This window comes from Ipomoea nil, unplaced genomic scaffold (genome assembly GCF_001879475.1).
Source record: "Ipomoea nil cultivar Tokyo-kokei standard unplaced genomic scaffold, Asagao_1.1 scaffold1407, whole genome shotgun sequence".
NCBI lineage: Eukaryota > Viridiplantae > Streptophyta > Magnoliopsida > Solanales > Convolvulaceae > Ipomoea > Ipomoea nil.
In genome coordinates, this window is record NW_017617835.1 from 4,440,751 (window position 1) to 4,464,430 (window position 23,680).

General features: G+C 33.4%; 3 protein-coding genes across 7 annotated transcripts; 2 read left to right on the top strand and 1 right to left on the bottom strand.

Moving 5' to 3' along the window:
* Positions 1–3,731: 3,731 nt before the first annotated feature.
* Positions 3,732–6,336, bottom strand: LOC109186201 (NAD-dependent protein deacetylase SRT1-like). Of its 4 annotated transcripts, XM_019336135.1 has the most exons (6): positions 5,344–6,335; positions 5,046–5,154; positions 4,913–4,957; positions 4,822–4,835; positions 4,621–4,699; positions 3,732–4,057 (listed from the first exon to the last, which is right to left on the bottom strand). In XM_019336135.1, exons 1-5 carry the CDS (start codon positions 5,445–5,447, stop codon positions 4,660–4,662), a joined length of 312 nt encoding a protein of 103 aa, XP_019191680.1. In that variant the 5' UTR covers positions 5,448–6,335; the 3' UTR covers positions 3,732–4,057; positions 4,621–4,659. The 4 variants fall into 4 exon arrangements, with proteins under 4 accessions (XP_019191680.1, XP_019191678.1, XP_019191677.1 ...); XM_019336133.1 differs by lacking the exons at positions 4,621–4,699; positions 4,822–4,835 and having other exon boundaries at positions 5,349–6,336; XM_019336132.1 differs by lacking the exons at positions 4,621–4,699; positions 4,822–4,835 and having other exon boundaries at positions 5,344–6,336.
* A 3,463-nt stretch (positions 6,337–9,799) lies between these two features.
* On the top strand, positions 9,800–13,172 carry LOC109186493 (triosephosphate isomerase, cytosolic). 2 transcript variants are annotated; one of them, XM_019336494.1, is made up of 9 exons: positions 9,802–9,929; positions 10,298–10,373; positions 10,864–10,987; positions 11,187–11,271; positions 11,363–11,495; positions 11,831–11,925; positions 12,472–12,550; positions 12,704–12,786; positions 12,894–13,172. In XM_019336494.1, exons 1-9 carry the CDS (start codon positions 9,891–9,893, stop codon positions 12,939–12,941), a joined length of 762 nt encoding a protein of 253 aa, XP_019192039.1. In that variant the 5' UTR covers positions 9,802–9,890; the 3' UTR covers positions 12,942–13,172. The 2 variants fall into 2 exon arrangements, with proteins under 2 accessions (XP_019192040.1, XP_019192039.1); XM_019336495.1 differs by lacking the exons at positions 12,472–12,550; positions 12,704–12,786; positions 12,894–13,172 and adding an exon at positions 12,329–12,416 and having other exon boundaries at positions 9,800–9,929; positions 11,831–12,053.
* Positions 13,173–20,475: 7,303 nt separating this feature from the next.
* LOC109186491 (protein kinase APK1A, chloroplastic-like) lies at positions 20,476–23,538 on the top strand. The gene is made up of 6 exons (XM_019336491.1): positions 20,476–20,693; positions 21,427–21,716; positions 21,938–22,073; positions 22,261–22,403; positions 22,507–22,630; positions 22,811–23,538. Exons 1-6 carry the CDS (start codon positions 20,642–20,644, stop codon positions 23,248–23,250), a joined length of 1,185 nt encoding a protein of 394 aa, XP_019192036.1. The 5' UTR covers positions 20,476–20,641; the 3' UTR covers positions 23,251–23,538.
* The last annotated feature ends 142 nt before the right edge of the window (positions 23,539–23,680 follow it).

Here is a 23,680-nt window from a genome sequence, read left to right on the forward strand (position 1 = left end):
TCAAAAAAAAAAAGTACTAGTGACTGCGTTACAATATAATATTTATTTATGTATATTTTTTTAATTTATTGAAGCACACAAAATTTGACATTCTATTTTGAAAAATCAAAATTATGCTGCTCGATTACAAGTTGTTTTGCAAATAAGTTGGTTATTTAAGAAAGAATCAAAACAATAGATTGAAGGTGGAGAGACGACTTGACTACGTTTACTTCATTACGTCTGAGCCACCTCCGGTTGACCCCACATTACGTTATTGGCCGGTGACCATGCAAATAAGAAATTGGCCACTAGTCCTGAATTCCTTGTGTTTCTTATTTTTCACCCCCAAGTATCGGTTTTATATTATTTTAGGCATGTGTCTATATCACATCCAACCTATCACACTATGTCATCAAAAAACCAATATTAATACTCCTTCCAACTCAATTTAGTTGTCAATTGTCCAACTTGATTAAATTATATTATTTTAATTTAAATATTATAAATCATGATTGCAATAAGTTATATGATGAGATGCACAATCAAGTATTTTTAAGTGTATAACTAACAAATTGTCATTATATTTTTCATTAATTTTTATCTATGATTATTCTAGATGGATGAATGAGATTAGTTACACATTTTCACGATGCATATATATATATATATATATATATATATATATATATATATATATATATATTACATGAATTATTATCAATTATTCCAAAAGTGTAGTTTAATTAAAACTATAAATAAATATCTAATTTAGAATCTAAAAATTTTATATAAGTCAATATATAGCTGTAAGGTTCAAACATAATCATAAAGAGGTGTTTGGTAAATAATTGTTAACTGATTGAGTTATTGGGTTTGACTTGTTGATAGCATTATAGCTGATTGTATAAACATGTTTGATAAATTAGTTGTTTGCTGATAGCTGAATACACAAGTAACGTAGAAGTTATAAAACTCAACTAGAGTTCAAGTGACACTAATCAACTCAAAAATAAGTTCATAAGTTTTGTTTTACTAATAATCGCGATATACAAAGTTCATAATTTATCTCCTATAATAGACTATTAAGTTTGAGATTTAAACTTATAAAACTCAACTAAAAACTAAAACAGTTAGACAGGTCATGTTTAAGTACGTCTTCCCAATTCAAACGTGGTTTGTTTTGCAAATGATATGATGCATGTCTAATTTTGCCAAACTGCATAACAGCATATATAGTATAATTCGGTTGGTGAACCGTCTCCCCATAACTAACATATTTTGTGTGTTGGAGTCCTTGTCATCTTGTGGGATAATGAAAATATTTTGGATCGATCTCATTTTTTACAACTAATTATGTTCGTGTTAGGTAATATCTTTTAAGGATAGTAAAATATGTCTTTATATATTTTTAAGTAGTTATATTTAATAAGTTTAATCTCAAGATTTCTGATTATATGTTGTAATTTTGTTTTGTCATTAATAAGAGTCTAATAAGTCATCGAATTATATAGGGAAAAAACTTCGAAGTCCGATGATTAGGGATGAAATTATTAATTATACAATGTTTATTAGGTGCATGTGTGGACCATATCTGAAATACATTATTTTTATGCATATGGTACATTATTTTCTATACATAAAGGTACATTATATTTCTATGCATATGATACATTATTGTTAAACGTAATGTTCATTATTTGAATGTGTACAAAATAGTATGAAAACAATTGAATGTTCATTATTTATATGAATAAGATTCACTATTGATGTGCATATGGTTCATTACTTGAGCATAAATAAGCTGATTGAATCTTGATTATTTATGCATGTATATTCTAGGTCCATTTTTGTTGTACATGAGGTTCATTATTTGTAGAGCATAGCTGGACTTATTCGACGCACTACATCTCCTCTACTCAGAAATTTGATATTAGATAAATCTAGGTTCACTATTTGTATGCCTAAAATTCAATAATTTGTATGAATGTGTTTTTATGCTATGTTTTCAAAATTCAGCTATGTAGACTATAGTACAAAGTAAAATTTTTCAAATTTATATACTCCTTTTTTTTAATATGACTTCTAAAAACTATTCAAAAGCCGCTACCCGATTTTTAAAAGAATATAATTGAACTTGTAATCTTCAGGTACGACAATATATATTATATCTCTACCTGTTGGCAGCTCAGCTGATCACAAAGTTAAAATTTGTAACAAGAGACCAAAGATCGATCGAGTCCTACAAGCAATAGTATGGGAGCAACCTCTCAAATGAGAGGGCTCCTTGTACACAGTGAGCAAAAGTTTAATATATGTTGAATTAACAGTCAAGTCACATGACTTTCAAAAAAAAAAAAAAAAAAAGAAGAAAAAAAGAACAGTCGAGTCACATTGATTTATCCAGCCTTCAGCAATTTTGTCGGGCCGGAGTGTGAATATGCTTCGGGTGGATGATTTAACCGTTTATCACCTATCAGAATAATATATACCTCTAAATTAATAGTAAATTACACATTTATATTTTATATATTATATGTTGAATAGTTGTAAAGCGAGACAATACAAGCGGGAGATGGGGACCAACAAGAAACATGGAACATGCTGGCGGGTTCCGTTAGTTTTACGTAGATATATAGGTGGTTATGCATGCATGCATATCCGATCCACACCTAACCCAAGCTGGAATATGATGTACTTCTAGTGAGGACATCCATATGCCACACAACTATAACATTAACATCTATTCCAAATTGTCCATCCATATATGGACCACTTCATTCAATTGTTCCCTTTGCAACATGATAGTATATGCATGGTTTAAGATGGTACTATACAATTCAATCATATATATATATATATATATATATATATATATATATATATTACCTCTTTTTGTCTAAAAGAATAAGCTGATAAATGGCCCGCACGGGCTTTAATCAATGGTTCAATATGCAGTTGGTAGAAGAGACCAATGTTCGAATCTCGGTGGCTGCAGTGTGGGGATTATGTCTAAAGTTGATAAGTTTCTTGTGCTCATGGACATTTGGTCATGTTTGTTGAACCATAAAATTAGCTAGCTTGATGATTATAAGTTTGAATTTTGTAGGAGTTGTCTATATGGCTTTATTGGTTTGAGATATCTTTTGTTGACTATGATCACAATGCGAACTTCACTTATAACATATATTCGAATAGTGGGTGCGAGCTTTTACGTAAAGATATTATATACATATTCATTTTTAGTATTGTGGATAGAGTATGGATCAAAATGATGAGACTAGGTGAGTTGGGCTAGAGGAGCTAGCGATATACACTAGTACAGAAACAGTCATTCGCGTCCAAATTAAAGTTAAGGCTAATTCGCGTCCAAAGTAGCTGGGACGCAGATGTCGGGGACGCTGATTGTATAAACAATTAGCGTCCAAAGTAGCTTTGGACGCGCAAAATAATTATTCGCGTCCAAAGTTGAAGAACTTTGGACGCGTCCAAAGTTGAAGAACTTTGGACGCGAAAAATGATAATTCGCGTCCAAAATTCGTGAACTTTGGACGCGTATAGTGTTTATTTATTTTTAAAAAAAATACTATACGCGTCCAAAGTTTCTGAACTTTGGACGCGTATAGTAAAAAAAAACTAAAAAAAAAAAATATTTTTTTTATAAAACTACCAATATTTTCCTCTACATCCCAGCGTAACTACCAAATAATATATTTCAACATTAATCAAATATTTTCCTGTACATTACAGCATAACTACCAAATAATATATTTCAACATTAATCAATTTAAGATTTACACTACACACCAATTCTATCAACTACAACACACCAATCAAAAATTTCAATTTTAATAACATTTTACTACAAATAAACTACAAATTCTAAATGTTAACAATTGAAATAAACTACTAACCAAATTCTAGGTGAACCTGATGAACTCCTTGGTGAAAGTGGAGGTGCACTTCCAGCAGGAAACATAGAAGGCAAAGAATTGCTTGTGGAAGAATTACTGCTTGAAGAAGTTCCTGAGACATTTAAGGTACCACCACCCTTGGCATTAGAAACCAGATTTTTTACCTGCATGAGGAAGAATTGGATCCAAGTACATTATTACAAGAGAGGTCCAGAAAAATACAAACAAGAAATAAAGAGCACAAGAGAATTTCTTCTAGAATCAGAAGTGAAGGTCATACATGCCTACAATAATATAAGCATTGGTGGCTTCTGTGTCATTGAAAAGTTTGGATCACCTGAACATGGAATAAATTCTTAAAAGAACTGCACACATAGATTGATAGACTCAAATATCAATAAACATGTGTTTAGCATAATAATAATAATAATTTAATAGCAAAACAACCACGACTTAGTGCCATTTTGGTAAAATAGAGTAATAAGAACAAAAAGACTTAGTGCAAAACAACCAGAATAGGTATTTGATTCCCTTGTCTGCTCAGATAATAAGAACAAAAAGACTTAGTGACATTTTGGTAAAATAGAGTAATAGACTTCAATAATAAGGAGAGAAGAATTACTAATAGTTTCATAGATCAATTGCATATGGACCCAAGTAATAGAAGATTATGAACAGATTTTCAAAAAATAATAAGGTAAAAGGTAGTCAGAATTGAGATAAATACCTTCATCATCATTTCCCTAGCTAAACCGTGAATACATTTTCAGGCTTCACACAATTTATAGAAGAACAAGTGTAGAATTCTTTAACAAGTGTAAACATAAAAAGCAAATATGAAGTATAACGAAATTTTTAACAAGTCAGATACTCACAGAGATATGGAGAATGGAGATTGTTTGAAGAATTGAAGTTGCATATTAGTTACCTTGTGTAGAAATCCTGGATAAGTTCTCGAATCTCAAGTACCAACTCTAAAAAATTTCTGAAGTTAACATTGTCTATAACTTATTAGTTACCTTCTTAAATTCAGGGAGAGAAGACACATCTTCAGCCTCTTTCCCCTGCAAAGTGAACTTATTAAAGTGCCATTTACTGGATGCTTTTACTCTCTGCAGAGTTGCTTAAGCTTGAAAAATCTATTGTCATTACCTCCCAATCAAGAACAGTGTCTCTAAGCCTGGCACCACAGTCTGTGTTTGTACAATTTCGTGATGTCTCCTTCAGTCCAATAGTTTCTACTTCAAAGTCTCTCATATACCTTTAGATGTCAAATTCATTGAATAAATTCCGAGGAGTGATGAGCATGTGGTATCAAAGGACAAGCACGAGAGCAATGAAAAATGCATAACCAAATTAGTAAAAGATCATTAAAAAATAAAGAGTCACGCAACCTAGAACAGGATGCTAATTATAAGGACAGAAATTGCAAATAAATAGTAAGCCTTACTCAACTCCACAAGAAGGACATATTTCCATGAACGAATCTCCATGCAACTCAGAATTTGGACAATCAAGCAAAAACAATTCTTTACCTTTCTTGAGCAGCAGCATATTAGACCTATTTAGCCTCTTTACCTTTCTTCTTGAGACATCTTTGCACTTGAAGATGGAACTGATTGAACAAAATCATTTTTCTGTCCTTAACAGAGCAATACAAAAGGCTAATTATGTGAAGCATTCTTCTGTCCCCCACTTAAGATTTTAATCTGGAATAAGTTACACTAGTTTCACCAAACTGTAAACATATTAAAAATGATAATTAACCAAGATGAGCTTTCACAAAATTATAACCACTTTCTGTTTAGCTCACTTCCTGGTAAACTAAAGGAAAGCCACAGACCACTAATATCTCTTGTATGCTACTATCTACCACCCTGCCACTATGAAGCAATTCCCACAAACCACAGCTATACGAATCAGAATCTCTCATCACATCAAAGTGACTTCAATTCAAACAGCACTGCGTACTTCCTTCCGGCCAGAACAATACAAGTCCCTTATATGGGCATATCCACCAACAACAACAGATCTGAGCAGGATGATGGATTATATTTAAGAAGAAAAGCAGAAATAACAACAGATCTGAGCACGAAACATTGAACTGAGAAATAAACATAAAGAAAATAGAGAGAAACCTAGATTAAAGGCTGAGCCGCGTAGCTGTGGACAGCGGTGGCTAGGGCGGAGGCGGTGACGGTGGCTGATAGCTGGAGGAGGGAACGACGAAGATCGGAAGGGTAGGCGTTGGAGATGGCGTTGGCGGCTGCAGATCGACGGCACGCTGTTCCGAAACGACGAAGCTGTGGTGGGGTGTCGAATGTGGCGGTGTGCGACAACAGAATAGATGGTGGTGTGCGGTGAGACGATCGAAGCGGTGGATCGGAGCAGAGGGATGAAGCTGCTATGGAGGAGGACGGCGTGGAGCTGCGATCTGATCAGATTTGAGCTAGGGTTGGCTGGATAAATTTAATAAGGCGCGTCCAAAGTTAGCCACTTTGGACGCGCTTGATTATTATTCGCGTCCAAAGTACTGAGCTTTGGACGCGAATAATAGGAGGATTTTAATATTGGCGTCCAAAGTACAGAGCTTTGGACGCCAATACTGTTTTAAAATTTTTTAAATAATAAATTATTTATATAATGACATTTTAATTATAAAAATGCCACCGCATTACACTTTAGGCGTCCAAAGTTCTAACTTTGGACGTGAATTAGTCGATTTTATTGATATTTTTTGTACTAGTGATATATTATATGGTAGGTTGGACTAGTTTTGTTAGGTTGCTTTAAGTGTCATAATCATATCCTTATTGGGTACAATGGGCCAACCAATTCATTACCCTATCAATATCAATAATAAATAATTAAATAAATGATATTATATAAAATAAGATTAAATACTGACTCAAACTCTTGATACAAGATTGTCACAATCTTAATTAAGAGTGGCCAATAACGGTCATAATAAGTAACATATCTAATACATGTAAAATAGTTTCTTTTTTTAAAAAAAAAATTATATTCAATATCTGACTTCTCATTTAGTGTGTTGACATATCTGTTCCCATTCTATATGGATAGTCATATAATCGAATAAAGAATTATGAGTATTTATAAGAATAAAAAAATAAAAAAAACTTTTACGTTTTTGTTACCAAATGGGTATTTGCTTTCTAACACTTGTTCTAAATATTGATGATGAATTATTACCTCTCATTCTAACAAAAAGTTTTTTCTTTTTCTTTTTCCGGTTAGTCAATAGATTTGACCACAATAAGTCCAAATAATAATAATAATAATAACAATAATAATAATTGCCTCATATGGTCAATTGATTATTCAATCATTTGCAAGCAAATAAGCAATGCCAGTTGTGTAGATAAGAAACGTTCAAATGAAGTGTGTGTGTGGGGTAGGAGGGGGGGGGGGAAGAATTTCATTTATATCATGAGTCATGACAAAACATTGTAACATGTACTTAAAAAATGTGACAAATGTAACAAATCCGTAAATATGCATTAAAAACTGCAACACTTAAGCTTCCACTAAAATAATGTTGAATTTCATTTATATCATGAGTCATGACAAAACATTGTAACATGTACTTAAAAAATGTGACAAACGTAACAAATCCGTAAATATGCATTAAAAACTGCAACACTTAAGCTTCCACTAAAATAATGTTGGTAATAATTGAATTTAAAATCATTTAGTTATGAGAAATTATGATTTAAAAAAAAAAATTATCAGAAATTATGCTTCACACACTTATTTACCCATAACGAGACCACTTGTACCATATACTTGATTTGAAAATCAATATTTATTATTTTTTTAAAACAAAATTTTACATTAAGTATTAATATATCATTTAATTAGAAAAAGAATAAAATTTTAATTCACTGAAAAGTCATAATAAAATGTACCTGTGAATGAAACATGTATTGTAAACTTAGTTAGTACAATCCACAAGGAAAAAAATCAATGGGGTGTTTGCTAAATAACTATTAGCTGATAGTTGTTATCGGATTGGGTTAGCGGGTTTGATCAGTTGATAGCATTAGCTGATTGTAGAAAGATATTTGACAAATTAGCTATTAGTTAATAGCTGATTACATGCAAAATGATTTTTTTAAAAAAATTTGTTTTGACAATCTTTTTGAATTTTCGTGTTTCGAAGTAATAAGATGTTACAAACTGTTAATTAATCAAACACTTATATTGGCCATGTTTGGTAAATGACTGTTAGCTGATAGTTGTTACATGTTAGCTTATTTGATTAATTAGAGGATATAACTAGTTGATAACATTTGCTACTTGTAGAAAGGTGTTTGGTAAATTAGCTGTTAGCTGATAGCTGTTTGGTATAATTTCTTTTCTCAAAAAGCTAATTGAAAAAGTTGTTTTGAGTAGCTTTTTGAATTTTAGCATTTTGGAGTACAATAAGCTAATTAACCAAACACTTATATTGATTTTAAAACCAAGTTAAACAACTAATAATGATCAAATAAGCCAAAATTGACCTATAGACTAACTATTTTACCAAACAGGTCCATTGACTGTTTAAGCAAGTCAAACAACTAATACGGCAAATTATGACGTGCAACCGTGTGCGCCATGAAGATTGGATCCATAATTTATATGGTATAGATTCATAATTTCTATACAATAAATTCATAATTTATATACTATAGATTCATAATTATTGAACTCTATATTCACAAATCATTGAATTATATGTTCATAATTTGATAACTATACAGTTTAGAAATTATGAATCTATAGTATATAAATTATGAATCTATAGTATAGAAATTATGAATCTAATGAGATTGCGAGGCCTAAATTCAGCCCAATTTCACGGCCCATCAATTGTGATTATGCAAATTATATCGTGGAGCAAGATCAACTATACGTATTGTGGAATCTATTTCATATTTTGTAAATTGAATTATTATGTACATTCAATTATTACTAAATATACATAATGTTGACCATTGTCCACAATAGTCATAGTGGACTTGGTCCATGATATACCGATTGTTGTGCTTAACAAAAGCCCAATTTTCACGGCCCATAGTATATTTTGCTTTAATAAAAGCCCAATATACGGCCCATAATCTGAAACAAAAAAAAATCGAGAATTAGTGAATAAATAAATCAAATATTTTTCTTTCAAAAAAAAGAAAAAATCAAATATTTTTAATTCCATTCGTGATTCGAATTCGAATTATTCGAATACTAATCCAAATTCGAATACATATTTTGATTTGAATTTTATTCGAATTCGAATACGAATCAGAATATATTTGATCTAACTAATATTTGAATATATATATATATATATATATATATATATATATATATATATATATATACTTTTTTTAAAAAAAGGCTAAAGATCTAATTATACATTTTTTTTTATCTTAATTTATTGGAGAATTTGGAGAAAAATTGAGTTAGGCATCTCGAATTCGAATATATTAGAATTATGTAGATGAATTGAATAGGAATAAAAATTTAAATTAAAATATTTATCAAATATGAATAGAAAATAATTCCAAAAATAGTCGAATTCGAATCGAATAGTAAGATATTTCACTCGATTCAATTGGTTTACACCTACCCAAAATTAGTGAATCTGCTTTATCACCTACCGGCTACCGCCCACATTGTGTGATTCAGAGGGTGGGCGCAGCTAAACCCGCGAGCTCTTGCGCACACCGGAAAACTGCTCCCACTTTTTCATTGACGGAAACGCCCATCCTTTCACAATAGAATATTCCACCGTCAAGCCTATACATATATTCCGTTGAAATCGAGACGGAGGGCAGATCCGTCATTCCGCTCCTCACAGCTTCCACTTTTATAATATCCATAGAAAATTGCATTATAAAAATCCTCTTCTCCCAAAAGCACAGAGACTGATCATACACACACAAAAACACAGCTTTTATATTTCTTGCGGAGAAATTCTTGTGGTCGTCGTCAGATATGGGCCGTAAATTCTTCGTCGGAGGCAACTGGAAATGCGTGAGTGTCTACTGACTTCTGTTCTATGTGCATCTTGTTCCGATCTGTACTTTTCTAAATCTGATTTGGTCTGTTATTGGATAAGCTATTGTTTTACGCTCATACATGATTGCGTGTATTAGTTTGGTTGGTGGAGTATCTCAGTATCTGTGTGCACTAATCCTTGCCTTATATGTCGTGGGTTGGATGCAAATCTCGAATTTTTTGGGTCCAATTTGGGGTGTGGTTATTGGAGGATTTAGATCTTGATTGAGCTGATAAGATGTGATAGCTGTGTGTTATTGTTGTAAAGTTTTGATCTTTTGGTTTATATTTATATGCATTATGATTAAGAATCAGTATCTTATTTTGGGTATGTTGTATTGCAGAATGGGACTGCTGAAGAGGTGAAGAAGATTGTTTCGATGCTCAACGGTGGTCAAGTGCCATCTCAAGATGTTGTTGGTAAGTCAATGTTTTCAGTGCCTGATGTATAGGAAGGAAAAAGTTGTGTTTTCATCCTGCATTTGTATGTTTTTTTTTTTTTTTTCCTTTTAAATAATAATAAATAAGTAATGATATTGATAGTGAAAGTCTTATATGGATTCAATTTGGAACCCGGAGTGTGTGATTTAATGAGGTTTTTGAAGTTTTCTTATTTTTGCTTAACAAGACAAGATTGGCATTTTATTCTTGTTTTAGTTGTTAGCTTTGCTCTAGAAGAGTGAATTTAAGAATGATTTGATTTACATGGATATGTGATCCTTCATGTATAAATGGATAGTTTTACTCATCTAGTGGTGAAAGTGGAATGAATGAGGAACTGTATAGATATTGTTCATGTTTTCTGTCTTTATCTGAATTTAGGAAATAATTGTTTACTTGGTGTGAAGATTTCATGCTTTGGAATGATCTTTATTGTTGTTTGACACTTGCCAAACTCATTGTTTTGCAGAGGTTGTTGTGAGCCCACCATATGTGTTTCTTCCATTAGTAAAGGCAGAACTTCGGTCTGATTTCCATGTCGCAGCCCAAAATTGTTGGGTTAAGAAGGGTGGTGCTTACACTGGGGAGATTAGGTATGCAACCTTGTTGATATATCTATTGTTCTTAGCCTTGCAATTGTGCTCTTAATTGCTAAAGTCCTTTGAGGATTATATCGAGTGCTTAATGTGAAGTTCTTGGTGTTGCATTTCTTTTTCAGAGTGTAAGCAGATATAACATTTCTTTGACTAAAATGTTTTAATCTATTTACTTTGATTATGTTTTTTTTAATAGTGCTGAAATGCTTGTCAACCTGGGTATTCCTTGGGTCGTCCTTGGTCACTCCGAAAGGAGACTTATCTTAGGCGAATCAAACGAGGTAACCTATGTTTTTTTCATGTTCTTGTGTGTGTGTGTGTGTGAGTATATATATCAGTTGATTAGGTAATTGACCAAATTGTCAATGTCAGTTTGTTGGGGACAAAGTAGCATATGCCCTCTCTCAAGGTTTGAAGGTCATTGCCTGTGTTGGTGAAACACTTGAGCAGAGAGAGGCAGGAACCACAATGGAAGTTGTTGCAGCCCAAACTAAGGCAATTGCAGGTACCTGCTTTATCAACTCCTACTTTCATCGTTCTTTCATTGTTCGACTTCTTTTAGTTGTTGTTGGGATATCGGGTTTTCTTTGGCCAAATTTCCAAAATGTGCTTAAGAAACCAAAATTATGAATAAGCCTGCTAAAGTGGTTTTCCTATTGTTTTGTTCATATTTCCTCTCTGTAATGCACGCTATTCTCGCTCACGTTTGAGATTTCTTGAATATTCTTTTGGCCCTGAAGTTCACAGAAGACACCATAATTCGTACGCTGATATTGTTTCGAGCTGCCTTGAATTTCCTTCACTAAATATGGTTTTTGCTTTTGTTCTCTGATATTGCAGATCGAGTATCAGATTGGTCTAAAGTTGTCATTGCCTATGAGCCTGTTTGGGCAATTGGAACTGGAAAGGTTGCAACACCTGCCCAGGCACAAGAAGTAAGTTGGAACGTTTTGCTGCACATTTTTAACTTTTTACGTCTGCAATATAACTTGTTGATTCCCAATAATCTGCTGTTATTTTTCCTTTTTCATTTTGAGGTGTTCTTCGACTTAAACCTGTATCTTGGCCCTGTTTGGTAAAATAGTTAGCCTATCAGCCAATTTTGGTTTATTTGACCACTATTAAACAATCAATATGAGTGTTTGATTAATTAGCTTTTTGTAACAACTTATTGCTCCAAAATGTTAAAATTCAAAAAGCTGCTCAAAGTAACTTTTCTGATAAGCTTTTTGAGAAAAGTCATTTTGTATGTAATCAGTTAACAGTAATTTACCGATCACTTTTATACAATCAGCTAATGCTATCAAACAGCTAACAGCCATTTACCAAACACTCCCCTATCATTTGAACTGCCCCAAAAAGATATGGTCCATATGGAGTATTATAATTTGGTGTTCTCTTGAGAGCGATGATTCTTTTTAAATTGGAACTTTGTTTATTCTGCACGTTTTCCATGCTATATAAAGAAGTTCACATAACAGGTACATTGTGATCTGAGGAAATGGCTTGAAGCAAATGTGAATGCTGATGTTGCTGCCTCTACCAGGATCATCTATGGAGGTAATATTTCATCACTATAAATACTACATATTACCGGAAATTGCATTAGTCTTATGAGTTTATCATACTCTCGAATCACTCTATAGAATAGTTAAAACTATAACTATGGAGCTCGAAATTGCAACCTCTCTCTAAACTACATGCTGTTTGCAGGCTCTGTAAATGGCGGAAACTGCAAGGAGCTTGGTGCACAACCTGATGTCGATGGTTTTCTGGTGGGAGGAGCTTCCCTCAAGGTATTCACCACGCCATATCTGATATCGGAACTTCAATTTTTGCCAAGTTGTTCGAGGAAACGTATAATGTGATTTTAATTTTTTTTAATTTTTTTTTTTCTGCACAGCCGGAATTCATCGATATTATCAAGGCTGCTGAAGTGAAGAATGCCTGAGCATTGAAGACTTGGGGATTTTAATTAAGGTTTTTGGTTGAGGATTTGTAAGATGATGGAGATGTTGAAACTCCTTATGTCATGCTTACATGGATAATACTCTTTTCAGTTTTTGCAGCTTTGAGCCCTTTTTGGATGTACAATAAACATGGCATACTTTTAGCATTATTCTGTCTTGCTAGTTTTGGTACTGACATAATTTTCTAATAAAATGCACTCTGTTTTGGAATATGTTGTTTGGTGTTTATATACCTTTAAAATGAGGATGTTGGGGGCTTGGGAGAGTTAATAGGAAGTGGCTTTTGGTAGAGTAGTCAAGCTTTGGTTGAATTGAATTATGTTTGAAAATAACTCTTTCAATTGAAGCATGCATTCCATCTCAACTAAAAACATTGCCTCACGTGAGGGCTCCAAGTAACACGTTGTCTGTAGTCTATTTTATCTATGACTTTTGGTATGACTCTGATACCAAAATGAAACATGTGCTCCATCTCAACGAGTCCAAAATAAAATATGTACTTCATCTCAACTAAAAGTCTTAGTTGATAGTTGTAATTATATTGTACATTTATGTTTATATATATGTATTATATGCTCAATACTTTCAATTATTGAGTCTTATTCAATAGTAATAACTGAGCATTAATTGAGTCTTATTTGAGAGCAATTAAGTATCTGTCGAGTCTCATTTGACTATTCTCAACTATCGAGTCTAAGCTATTAGTTAGGTCTCATTTAGAAGCAATTAGTATCAAGAATAGCTCTCTCGATTATTGAGTCTTATTGAAAAGAAAAAAGAAAATTGAAACAAGTCTTCTACAGATTTTGTGCAATTTTTATTGAACAAGGGACAACCAGAGTCGAAGTTGACTAAAATTTTTAATATTGTAATAATAATAAATATGCTATTATTAAAAAAATTCCAATATGGGAATTAGCAAAAGGAAAATTAAAATAAACTGTAAGCTGAGGTGGAATATTCTGGTGATGCAATCCCAGCAATCCCAATAATTTGATTGCATATTATTTGTAACTTGGATCTACGTAAAGGGCAAAATAAAATTAGTTAGATTGCATATTATTTGTAACTTGGATCCACATAAAGGGCAAAATAAAATTAGTTAGCCTAAAAAAATAGTTGAGTAGATAAAGTATAATTTTAAATGATTCAATAATAATTGTAAGTTTCTTTTTTGAAAAAAAAAAACAGTTAAATAAAGAAAGTACTTATTGTTTCCGACTATCGCGTTATTTAATCCCAAAACTTAATTTGACTGATTAAATACGTTTTGGTAATCTGCACGTAGACGCTTTGCATACGTCTTCTTATTCTTTTAGCATAAGTCAATCTTTTTTTTTTTGTTTGTTTGAATATGAATGTCAATATAGTACGTGATTAATAAAAAGTTTGAGATTTAAATCTCGAGAGAGACTCTCATCATTAAGATATATATGTTTAAATCGAGTGATTGATCGGATTATAATTATTTGATAGATTAAATATCGTTTATGTAGGTCAATCATTATCAAATTGATTATCTGTTGGTTTGATAATAAAATGTTTCAAATTTAATTTCTAATGAAATGACCTATTGGAGTCTTATTAATTTGAACCGGTCATCAGCTATTAGCAACCTAGGTTGGTTTACGGATAGTGATCAGTCACATGTCATTAATTGATATGGCACACATAATGTGCTTTAAAAGGATTTTTTTAGGGCTTTTTTTTTTTTTTTTAATTAGTATACTCTAACATATCTATAGTGTCTGAGACCTTCTCTATGGAAAGCAAAAATGGAGTCATCAAATTACAAGGTACTTTTTATTAGACTTATGCAATTAATTTTATTTCATTTCTTGTTCATTGACTATAGTGACATTGATAAAAGTGTGAGAGATGAAAGGTCAATTTCATCGCTGGCATATTTTCTTGTGTCATATGCAGTAAACACTTGAGAATATATTAGAATTCTCAGTTACACAACTTAACAGGGAAATTATTGGCAGAGCAACCCAAGATTTCTATATATCTTCTTGTATCTCATAGGTCTTGGATATCTCTATTGCTTGTAAAGAGAGACTAAAAATTTATAGGAAAGTGATTACACGCTAAAGATGTTAAATGATCCAGTTTTTTGTTCCCTTATTTTCTTCTGTATTTTTTGTTCTATCTCAAAAATATTACAAAATACAAGTATTTTTTTCCAACAAAAATAAACTTAAAATTTGTCGCATCATGATTCAACGAATTTGAATATAAATTACTATTATAGTTTAGCCAATAAGTCATGCACTCTTACATGAAGTCGAACTTCAAACTTTCTGATTATTAGACCAATTAACTAATTCAAATATAAATCACCATCATAATTTAGTCAATATGCAACTCTTATATGGAGTTAAATTTGAAACATTGTGATTACTAAGACAACTACCTGACCAATTAACTAATTCAAATATAAATTACCATCATAGTTTAACTATGAAGTTGAAGTTCACCTTCAATTACAACTACTTGGTTTGTGTACAATGTATATATTACGTACAAAATCTTAAACAAATGCTACTTAAATAAGAGTCAGACAATAACGTCGTTGCCAGGCTGTTAGGATTAAGGAGGCCGATTGAGTCAAAGAAAAACAAGACCGAACGTGAAGTGGAAGCTAAGTCCTAACGACAACAACCTTTTGCATGTGAATTTGATTGGCCTAATCTAACAAAGATTTATGTTTATCGTATCATTCATCAACATCATATCCTCTAAAATCAATGTATTTAATGAAACTTTCACTCTCCCTGTTAAATTTCCTCTATCATGACCTATCCTTTTCACTATCACTGTGCCTGACTTTATCTTTGGTTGCCTAATAGAGAATTTGGATAATGTTTTCGGTATAGAAAAAAATGTCAAATTAGTTCATTAACTTTAACAAATAGTAGTACAATTAAGTGTTTTAATTGAAGAAAACTAAACTGTGTTAACCTAATTAGCGTCAAATCAGTAATAACTTGTTAAATAGATAAAATTGTACTATTTATCTGTTTAGAGGGTCTCGTTTGATCCCTTTTCTTACCTAGATGATCTAATTACACTATTCATTGCATTACTGAGTCAATTTAACACTTTCTTTTATATACTCCGTGTATTTTTTTAATTAAAATTTTTCCACCATATGTATATAAAATAAAATATTGATTGGAAGCACCCAAGATTCAAAGAACTATTGTCAAAGGGGGGTTTAATTAATGAAGCATGGGTGGTAGCTGTTGACACTTGCTAACCAATTACCATCAAGAGCTGAGTTGGTAGCTTTGACTCCATTGCATGCTATCCTTCTCAACAAAGATACACGTGTTCACATCTATGCTTGCCTGCGTTGAAATTTTATTTCTTTATTTTTTTTATTGTTGGCAATTTTAATTTACCAATAAATTATATTGCTTCCAAGTTCCAACAGGGTGGGTAGGGCAGGGCACCTAAATATGTATTATATCTATAATATGTATGTATAGTTGTATACCAATACACTTTGATTTATAGAAAAATTTATACTCACTATACATTTCGCTTACGGGTGAGCTTACGCTTACTCTCAGCCTCTTTGATTGGTAGGCGGGCGGGCTAAGCCCCCTACTTAAGATTCTAAATTCATAAGGCAAATTTTATGTTGTTGTGACGCTTTGGTTAGGCCGACTACTATAGGCTAGCTACTTCTAGCTTCTATACTGGCCCTTCCACTTTGGTGTAGTTTTAATTTGTATTGGTACTGAATGAACATATCAAACAAAGACGAGCAGTATAAACTCAATCACCTTGTAACTCTAATTAGTAAATGACCACAAGGAAATAAACTAGTCTAAGTTGTGTTCATATATAGCGGCTCGATTCAACCAAGATAAATGTACTAGCTTAGGTTCCCACCAAGATAAATGACCAAGTCTATGTCTCGTTTAATGTTTAATTCTAGCCCCCGGATGGATTTTAAATACCCAATCACATCAGAATTACAAGGAACAAGAGTTGGCAGACTGGCAGGTATTGAATGGGCTGGGTTTTTTTTTTTTTTTTTTTTTTTTTTTTTCATGTGGGTCCCTGGAAATGTGTCTACATACAAAATTTAAGTGTGAGAGTAGAGAACGGGAGTACATATAGTATTTTCCGGCAGCAAATAGCAATTCAATATATATAATAGCTTAATTCCCTGGCTGGTACGTCGTCGTCGTCCCATCGGTACTGATGATAGTTGTGGCCATGTCTTTCAATTAATTCCATATGATCCTTGTGATGGCAGGCATGCATGCATTTGTCAAGAATTATGGACCAACTATATAATCTAGAAGTAAGCTAAGCTAGCAAGGTAAGGCATGCATGCACAACAATAATAATGTGAGCTAGTAAGCTAATAAGGTTCATGCATCTAGAAGTTGACCTTAGCTTCAAATTGTGTCGTCCCAGGCCGGAATTTATTCTCTCCGCCCTGCAACTTTTTCTGCATCTTTAATTAGCAGCCTCGTTTACTTATCTTTGAGGCTTTTTATGTGCGCGTTGGACTGTTGGCTGTCAGGAAACGAAAACATTTTTTTTTTTTTTTTTTTTTGAAATAAGGTCAAATAAGCCACTCAACTGCACACCAAATTATAATTAGAGCATTGAACTTAAAAACAGTGTAATTGATTCCCTAAACAACACAAAATCATGTAATTAGATCCCAAATGACATGTTTACCTGAAAAAGCAGTTACTGATTTTAAAATAATTTTAAAATAATTTAAAATAAAATAATTAATTAAAAATAAAATATAAAAAAATAATTTAAAGACGAAAGTCCATGGGCGGTGGTCCCCGGCCATGGAGATGAAACTCCATGGGCGCCTGGGCGGTGGTCCCCGGTCATAGAGACGAAACTCCATGGCCGGTGGTCTCAGGCCATGGAGAAGGTCCCTTCGTTTCCATGGCTGGAGATGAAGGAACCTTTATCTCTAGCCATGGAGACGTACCACTGGTAGTTTAGATTTTTTTTTTTATTAAAAAAATAATTTTAATTAATTATTCCATTTTAAATTATTTTTAAAATCGGTAACCGCTCTTACAGATAAACATATCATTTTGGACCTAATTGTATACTTTTGTATTGTTTAGGGGTTCAATTGCTCTGTTTTTTAGTTTGATAGCCTAATAGTAATTTGGTGTGCAAGTTGATTTGCATATTTGACCCTTATTCCTTTTTTTTTTTTTTCAATAGTGAATTGAAGTCATATAAAATTAAATGATACTCCGTATATATCAAGCTATATAATTGATGCCCGAAAGGAGTGACAATATGAATAGAACATGATTTTTCTATTTGAATGTCATTAGTTTAATTTTTATTGATACTCCTTTGTTTGAGCCTGTTGCATATCATCTTTATTACGTTGTCCAAAAAAAGACTAAATATAACTTACACACACAAAACTAAACATAGGACTAAATTAAAATAGAAAAGGAAAAATTGTTGTTTTCGTTATTAAATTACAAAATAATTGTAATTTCCGTTCGTGATTAATTGTTACTCATATTCATTTTTTGTTCTTAAACTCGTTGTGGATATTGTGCTTTTCGTTCTTTTCCTAACGGGATGTTATTTCTCCATTTAATTGTTTTCAAAATGGAGGGAAGTTGTCAAAGCACCTTCACATTCTTACATACATACACGTATAATACTATATATACATCAAATCCCATTGTGTAGAAGTTTGACTCTCGTAAATAATACATTATGTTAAGAGTTTTGGGTCATATTTTTTTTCAAGTAAGGGTTAAACTTTATAGGCTTATTCCAAATTAATATCACAATGGTAAAAATACCCAATGTTGAAAAGGAAAATAGGATAATAACGTAATTTTGTTAATGTTTTCATAGAAAAATAAAAATGTCTTCCCTTCTTTTTTTTTTATTTAAATTATTTTTATTTGCATAAAAATTTAGGCACGCATATCGTTGTAGTTATTTAAGTTATACTGAAGTGTAAGTATCCCAAGTGGTTACTTAGTCAACATTAGTTTTGCTTCTAGTGACATTGTGTGGGATCTTGGGGCGGGTTGTGCATAAAGGTAGTCAGTGATAGTGAAAAATTGTAACATATATATAATTTGAGCAGTTGAGAATTTACCTCTCTTATGAACTTTAAGAAAGATTTATAGAATTTAGGATACGACAAAGTCGAGAAATATGAATTATAAAAAAAAAAAAAAAAACCAAATATTGTGAACTCGCACTTATCTTATAGGTGACAGCATCCTTACTACACCATTACGTAGTTATCAAGCTGCGACGACTGCTGCATATATCTTAATGAAGAGACAAGAGACATGGCCCACCATGCAACAGCTCTTTGTATATTCTTGAAAGCTAAAACATTGAAGTCGGATGCACCAATTAATTAAACTTATCACGCAGCCGGCACACAAATTTTCCCTTTTTTTGGTCACCACAAATTATGTAACTACTATTCAATAATATGTACGGAATATTAAATAAAATATTATTTTTGTGTAATAACTCATAAGCTAAGCATTTTGTATTTAGCTGACATATCAGTAGCTCTCCTTAAAAGAATGTCACAAAATCGAATCTCGATAGTGATTTGAAATATTCTTTAAACTGCAACAGATCAGATAAAAAATGTATAATATAGAACAGATATTACTTTATAATAAAGTCCAAATAAACATTGATAAAATTTAAACTCATATTTTACGTGATACAAAAATCATGCTCTACTTATTCGTTCATTACACCATTTTTTTTCTTTATCATCATCGTAATTAATATATGTTCCTACATTAAAAGTCCATCGTGAAATGATGCTGATCCAACGGCACTGAATCGGTGCACCATTGCACACCTAGCTTGTCGTTTTGTGCATATCACCCCAAAAACAAATGAACCACCAAACACGAATTGAAGAAGAAGAAGATAAGGCATGGAGGCTAGCTACCTTACCCAGTCCTCCTTTCCCATTTACTTATAAAAATGTCTTTTCTAGTTTTTAAGTAAGAATCAAAATTTGCAGATATAATCTAAACTAAATTTTAATTAATTTATTAATATCTTATGATCTAATGACATGAAATATTCTTTCAAATAGAAATTCATAAATTTAATCCTAATTGGTTCAATAATTAACTTGATCATTTATAAGAATTGTCTATGTTTCTTCAATGATTCATTTACATCAAGAAACATATAAATCGAGATTGAGTTGCAATTTTTTATAAAATCATTTCACTTTACCCCATACACGTGAATGTAGCGGTTATACGTATTTCTGCGGGCTTTATATATAGGTGTGTAAACAAGAAAGCAAGTTGTAGAAAGGAGAAGAATAGAGTGACAAAACAAGGGGGAAAAGTCAAAGGGCCCCTTTTCTGGGTCTTGGCTTTTGCGAAGAGATTCTCGTGAAGCTACCCAAAACCAAAACTAAGTGACAAATTTTCAAATCTGGCAAAGTAAATATATGCGTGTTCACATCTCTGCGTTTTGATCTGTCAAGGTGGTTGGTTGTGGGCTTATTTATTTTTTCCCCTTTTCTGGATGTAAAGAATCCTTCAAGAACTTCCACTATTTTATAGGGCCTCTGTGAGAGAGACAGAGAGAGAGAGAGGCCATTTTCTTGAAGGAGGAACAGAAAAGATTGAAGCTTTGGTGGGTTTAATTTATGGGGTCTTCTTGCAGTGCCAGGATTAAGGCAGAGAGTCCCCTTCATGCTGGTAATTTTACTTTTTCTGGTGAAAAATTTTCAATTCTAGCTCTTTTTAAAGCTGATTGATCACCTTCCTAGTATAGTATAAACACACACACACACACACACACACACATATATATATATAGAGAGAGAGAGAGGTTACTGCAGTAGCTTTTTGTTCACTGTAACACATGCATGTACAGTTTGGTTTCTATTTTGTTACTTGATTTAGCTGAAGTGGGTTTGAGCTAGTTTTGTGAAAAGCTGTTCCCTTTTAGGCTTTCTTGGGGAAAAAGGGATTTTTTGTGATCTATAGAAAGTGTGTTTAGGAGATTAGCAACTTAGGATCTTAGGATAATTATGGTAAATATTTACCTTAAACCTTGGGATTTGTGTGATGTATAGAGTTTATGTTCAATGGTAATTTGTTTAGTAACATAGATCAATTGGGAGTTTTGCCTAGATAATGCTATATCAAGTGGATTCTTGGTTTTCATCAAGAATTCCCAGATTCCATATATGGATGGGTATTGACACTAAAGTATGGAGTAAAAAATTTTCTGCTTGAATTTAGCATAGTAAGTATAACATTTCATTCTTAGGTTAGCTCAGTTGGTTTCTGGGTGGTAGATTGTGGGGCAAAGGGAATTTTGCCTTTTGTGGACAAGAATTGAACTAGAAAATCGATTGGAATTTGTGTTTACTCAACAAGAATGTGGTTTAGTGTGGATGTGTGAAGTATATTGTTGTGTTCACAGGGGCAGGTGGTTTAAGTAACAGGCTTTCATCGCCCTCGGTGCCATTGACCCCTCGGAGTGAGAGTGAAATTTTGGAGTCGTCGAATCTCAAGGGTTTCACTTTTAATGAACTCAGAATAGCCACTCGAAACTTCCGGCCCGATAGTGTGTTGGGTGAAGGCGGTTTTGGTTGCGTCTTTAAGGGATGGGTTGACGAGAACACCTTTAAGGCAGCTAGGCCCGGTACTGGGTTGGTTATTGCTGCAAAGAGACTGAATCAAGAAGGTTTCCAAGGTCATAAGGAATGGCTGGTGAGTATTAAAGATTTATTCGCGAAAACCTGTCGGTTATTGCAATTGAGGTTGTCCACTATGTAATCCATATATCTTGCTTTTGGTTTTAGTGGTATTCCACCACGTAACCCATATGTCTTGCTTTTGGCCTTCACATTTTCATGGTATTTCACTATTTCGGTATTCTAAACGGGCTGATAATATGTATTTTTGTTCGTTTTCTTTTGCGTGTTTAACAGGCAGAAATCACTTATCTGGGGCAGCTATCTCATCCTAATCTCGTAAAATTGATTGGCTACTGCTTGGAGGATGAACACAGGCTTCTGGTGTATGAATTCATGCCTCGTGGAAGTTTGGAAAATCATCTATTCAGAAGTGAGTCTCGGGATTCTTAGCCCCGTTAGAAATGCCCAAAATAGTTTTCTCGTAGTAGAGTTGCCCTGTTGAGCTTATACTATATATAAACATAAATGTGCAATCCAACTATCAGCTTAGGCTTTTAGTTGAGATGTAGTTGCCCATATACACCCATTGACCAGTTCAATATAATGTTTTTTAACAGGGAGTTCTTACTTTCAACCACTATCTTGGAATCTTAGAATGAAGGTCGCCCTCGGTGCAGCCAAGGGACTTGCGTACCTTCACAGTCCAGAAGCTAAAGTTATATATCGGGATTTCAAATCATCGAACATTTTGCTTGATTCTGTACGTGGAATTGGACAACTTGACTTTTTGAATTTCGCTTTCCCCAGAGGTCCAATATCTTTAGACGACTCTCTTGCTGATCTTCCACTGTGAATTTTGACAGAATTACAACGCAAAGCTTTCTGATTTTGGATTGGCTAAGGACGGGCCGATTGATGGAAAGAGTCACGTCTCGACAAGAGTGATGGGTACATACGGCTATGCAGCTCCAGAGTACATGGCCACAGGTAATGCCTCTTTCCCTCTGTTGAGCATATAACATATAAACATAAATGTGCAATCCAACTATCAGCTTAGACTTTAGTTGAGATGGAGCACATGCTGCAATTTAGTATCAGAGCTTCAGAGCTATGCCAAAGGTCATGGGTGCCATTTTCTAACTAGTACTTCGCTCTCTTACGTTGAAGGCCATTTAACGACTAGAAGCGACGTGTACAGTTTTGGGGTTGTGCTTCTTGAAATGCTGACAGGGCGTCGGGCAGTGGACAAAAACCGCCCAAATGGGGAGCAGAACCTCATCGAATGGGCCAAGCCTTACCTCGCGAGCAAGCGGAGAATCCTGAGAGTAATGGATCCACGCATAGAAGGGCAGTACTCGTTGAGCGGGGCACTAAGGGCAGCACTTCTAGCTGTTAAATGTCTATCGATCGAGCCGAAATACAGGCCGAACATGATTGAAGTGGTGAAGGAACTGGAACAACTTCAGGACTTGAAAGACACAGCAAACCAGAAAAACGAAGCTTCACGGAGGCACCACAACCGATCCTGCAGTGCCAACGAAGAGGCCTCGAGAAGAAGAGTGGCGTCTTATCCAAGACCACCCGCTTCTCCCCGCCTTGCCGCCTGACCGGGCGGGGGAAGGGAAGGAAACCACTCTCCATGTACGTACTACCTCGAGCAAAAATAAAAACGAAGAAACGAGCCTTGTCGGGTTGTGCAGCTCCTATTTTGGGTTGGTGGAAAATCTGTAGTTTGATGTTTTCTTCATGCATAAAGTTAGATATGAGATGTGTATGAAAGCAATTGCCAGAGGGATGCAATCTTCTTTTGTCATGCTTGTATGTCTATGAGAAGTTAGAATCTTTGTCCCAGTTATGAACATGTGAATTATGAGAAATGTACATATACATCATTCGATTATGAGAAGGGTGTCATTCCAATTTTAGGTTCCAAAAGCAAAAGATCAATCAATAGCAAAAAAGTTCCGTCTTTTTCTTAATGCACTGTTGAGTTACTGTCGGCTTAGAGTGTGAGGGTCTGGGGTATGAAATTTTGCC

Excerpts from the sequence above, each read along its gene's own strand:
- LOC109186201 (XM_019336132.1), bottom strand. The coding sequence starts at position 5,447 with ATGCTGCTGCTCAAGAAAGGTAAAGAATTGTTTTTGCTTGATTGTCCA. Across the intron at positions 5,155-5,343 it reads TGTCCTTCTTGTGGAGTTGA|GTATATGAGAGACTTTGAAG; the intron begins GTAAGGCTTACT and ends TGACATCTAAAG. Across the intron at positions 4,958-5,045 it reads ACACTGTTCTTGATTGGGAG|GGGAAAGAGGCTGAAGATGT; the intron begins GTAATGACAATA and ends TTCACTTTGCAG.
- LOC109186493 (XM_019336494.1), top strand. The coding sequence starts at position 9,891 with ATGGGCCGTAAATTCTTCGTCGGAGGCAACTGGAAATGC. Across the intron at positions 10,374-10,863 it reads GCCATCTCAAGATGTTGTTG|AGGTTGTTGTGAGCCCACCA; the intron begins GTAAGTCAATGT and ends ATTGTTTTGCAG. Across the intron at positions 10,988-11,186 it reads GCTTACACTGGGGAGATTAG|TGCTGAAATGCTTGTCAACC; the intron begins GTATGCAACCTT and ends TTTTTTTAATAG.
- LOC109186491 (XM_019336491.1), top strand. The coding sequence starts at position 20,642 with ATGGGGTCTTCTTGCAGTGCCAGGATTAAGGCAGAGAGTCCCCTTCAT. Across the intron at positions 22,074-22,260 it reads GGAAAATCATCTATTCAGAA|GGAGTTCTTACTTTCAACCA; the intron begins GTGAGTCTCGGG and ends GTTTTTTAACAG. Across the intron at positions 22,404-22,506 it reads CGAACATTTTGCTTGATTCT|AATTACAACGCAAAGCTTTC; the intron begins GTACGTGGAATT and ends GAATTTTGACAG.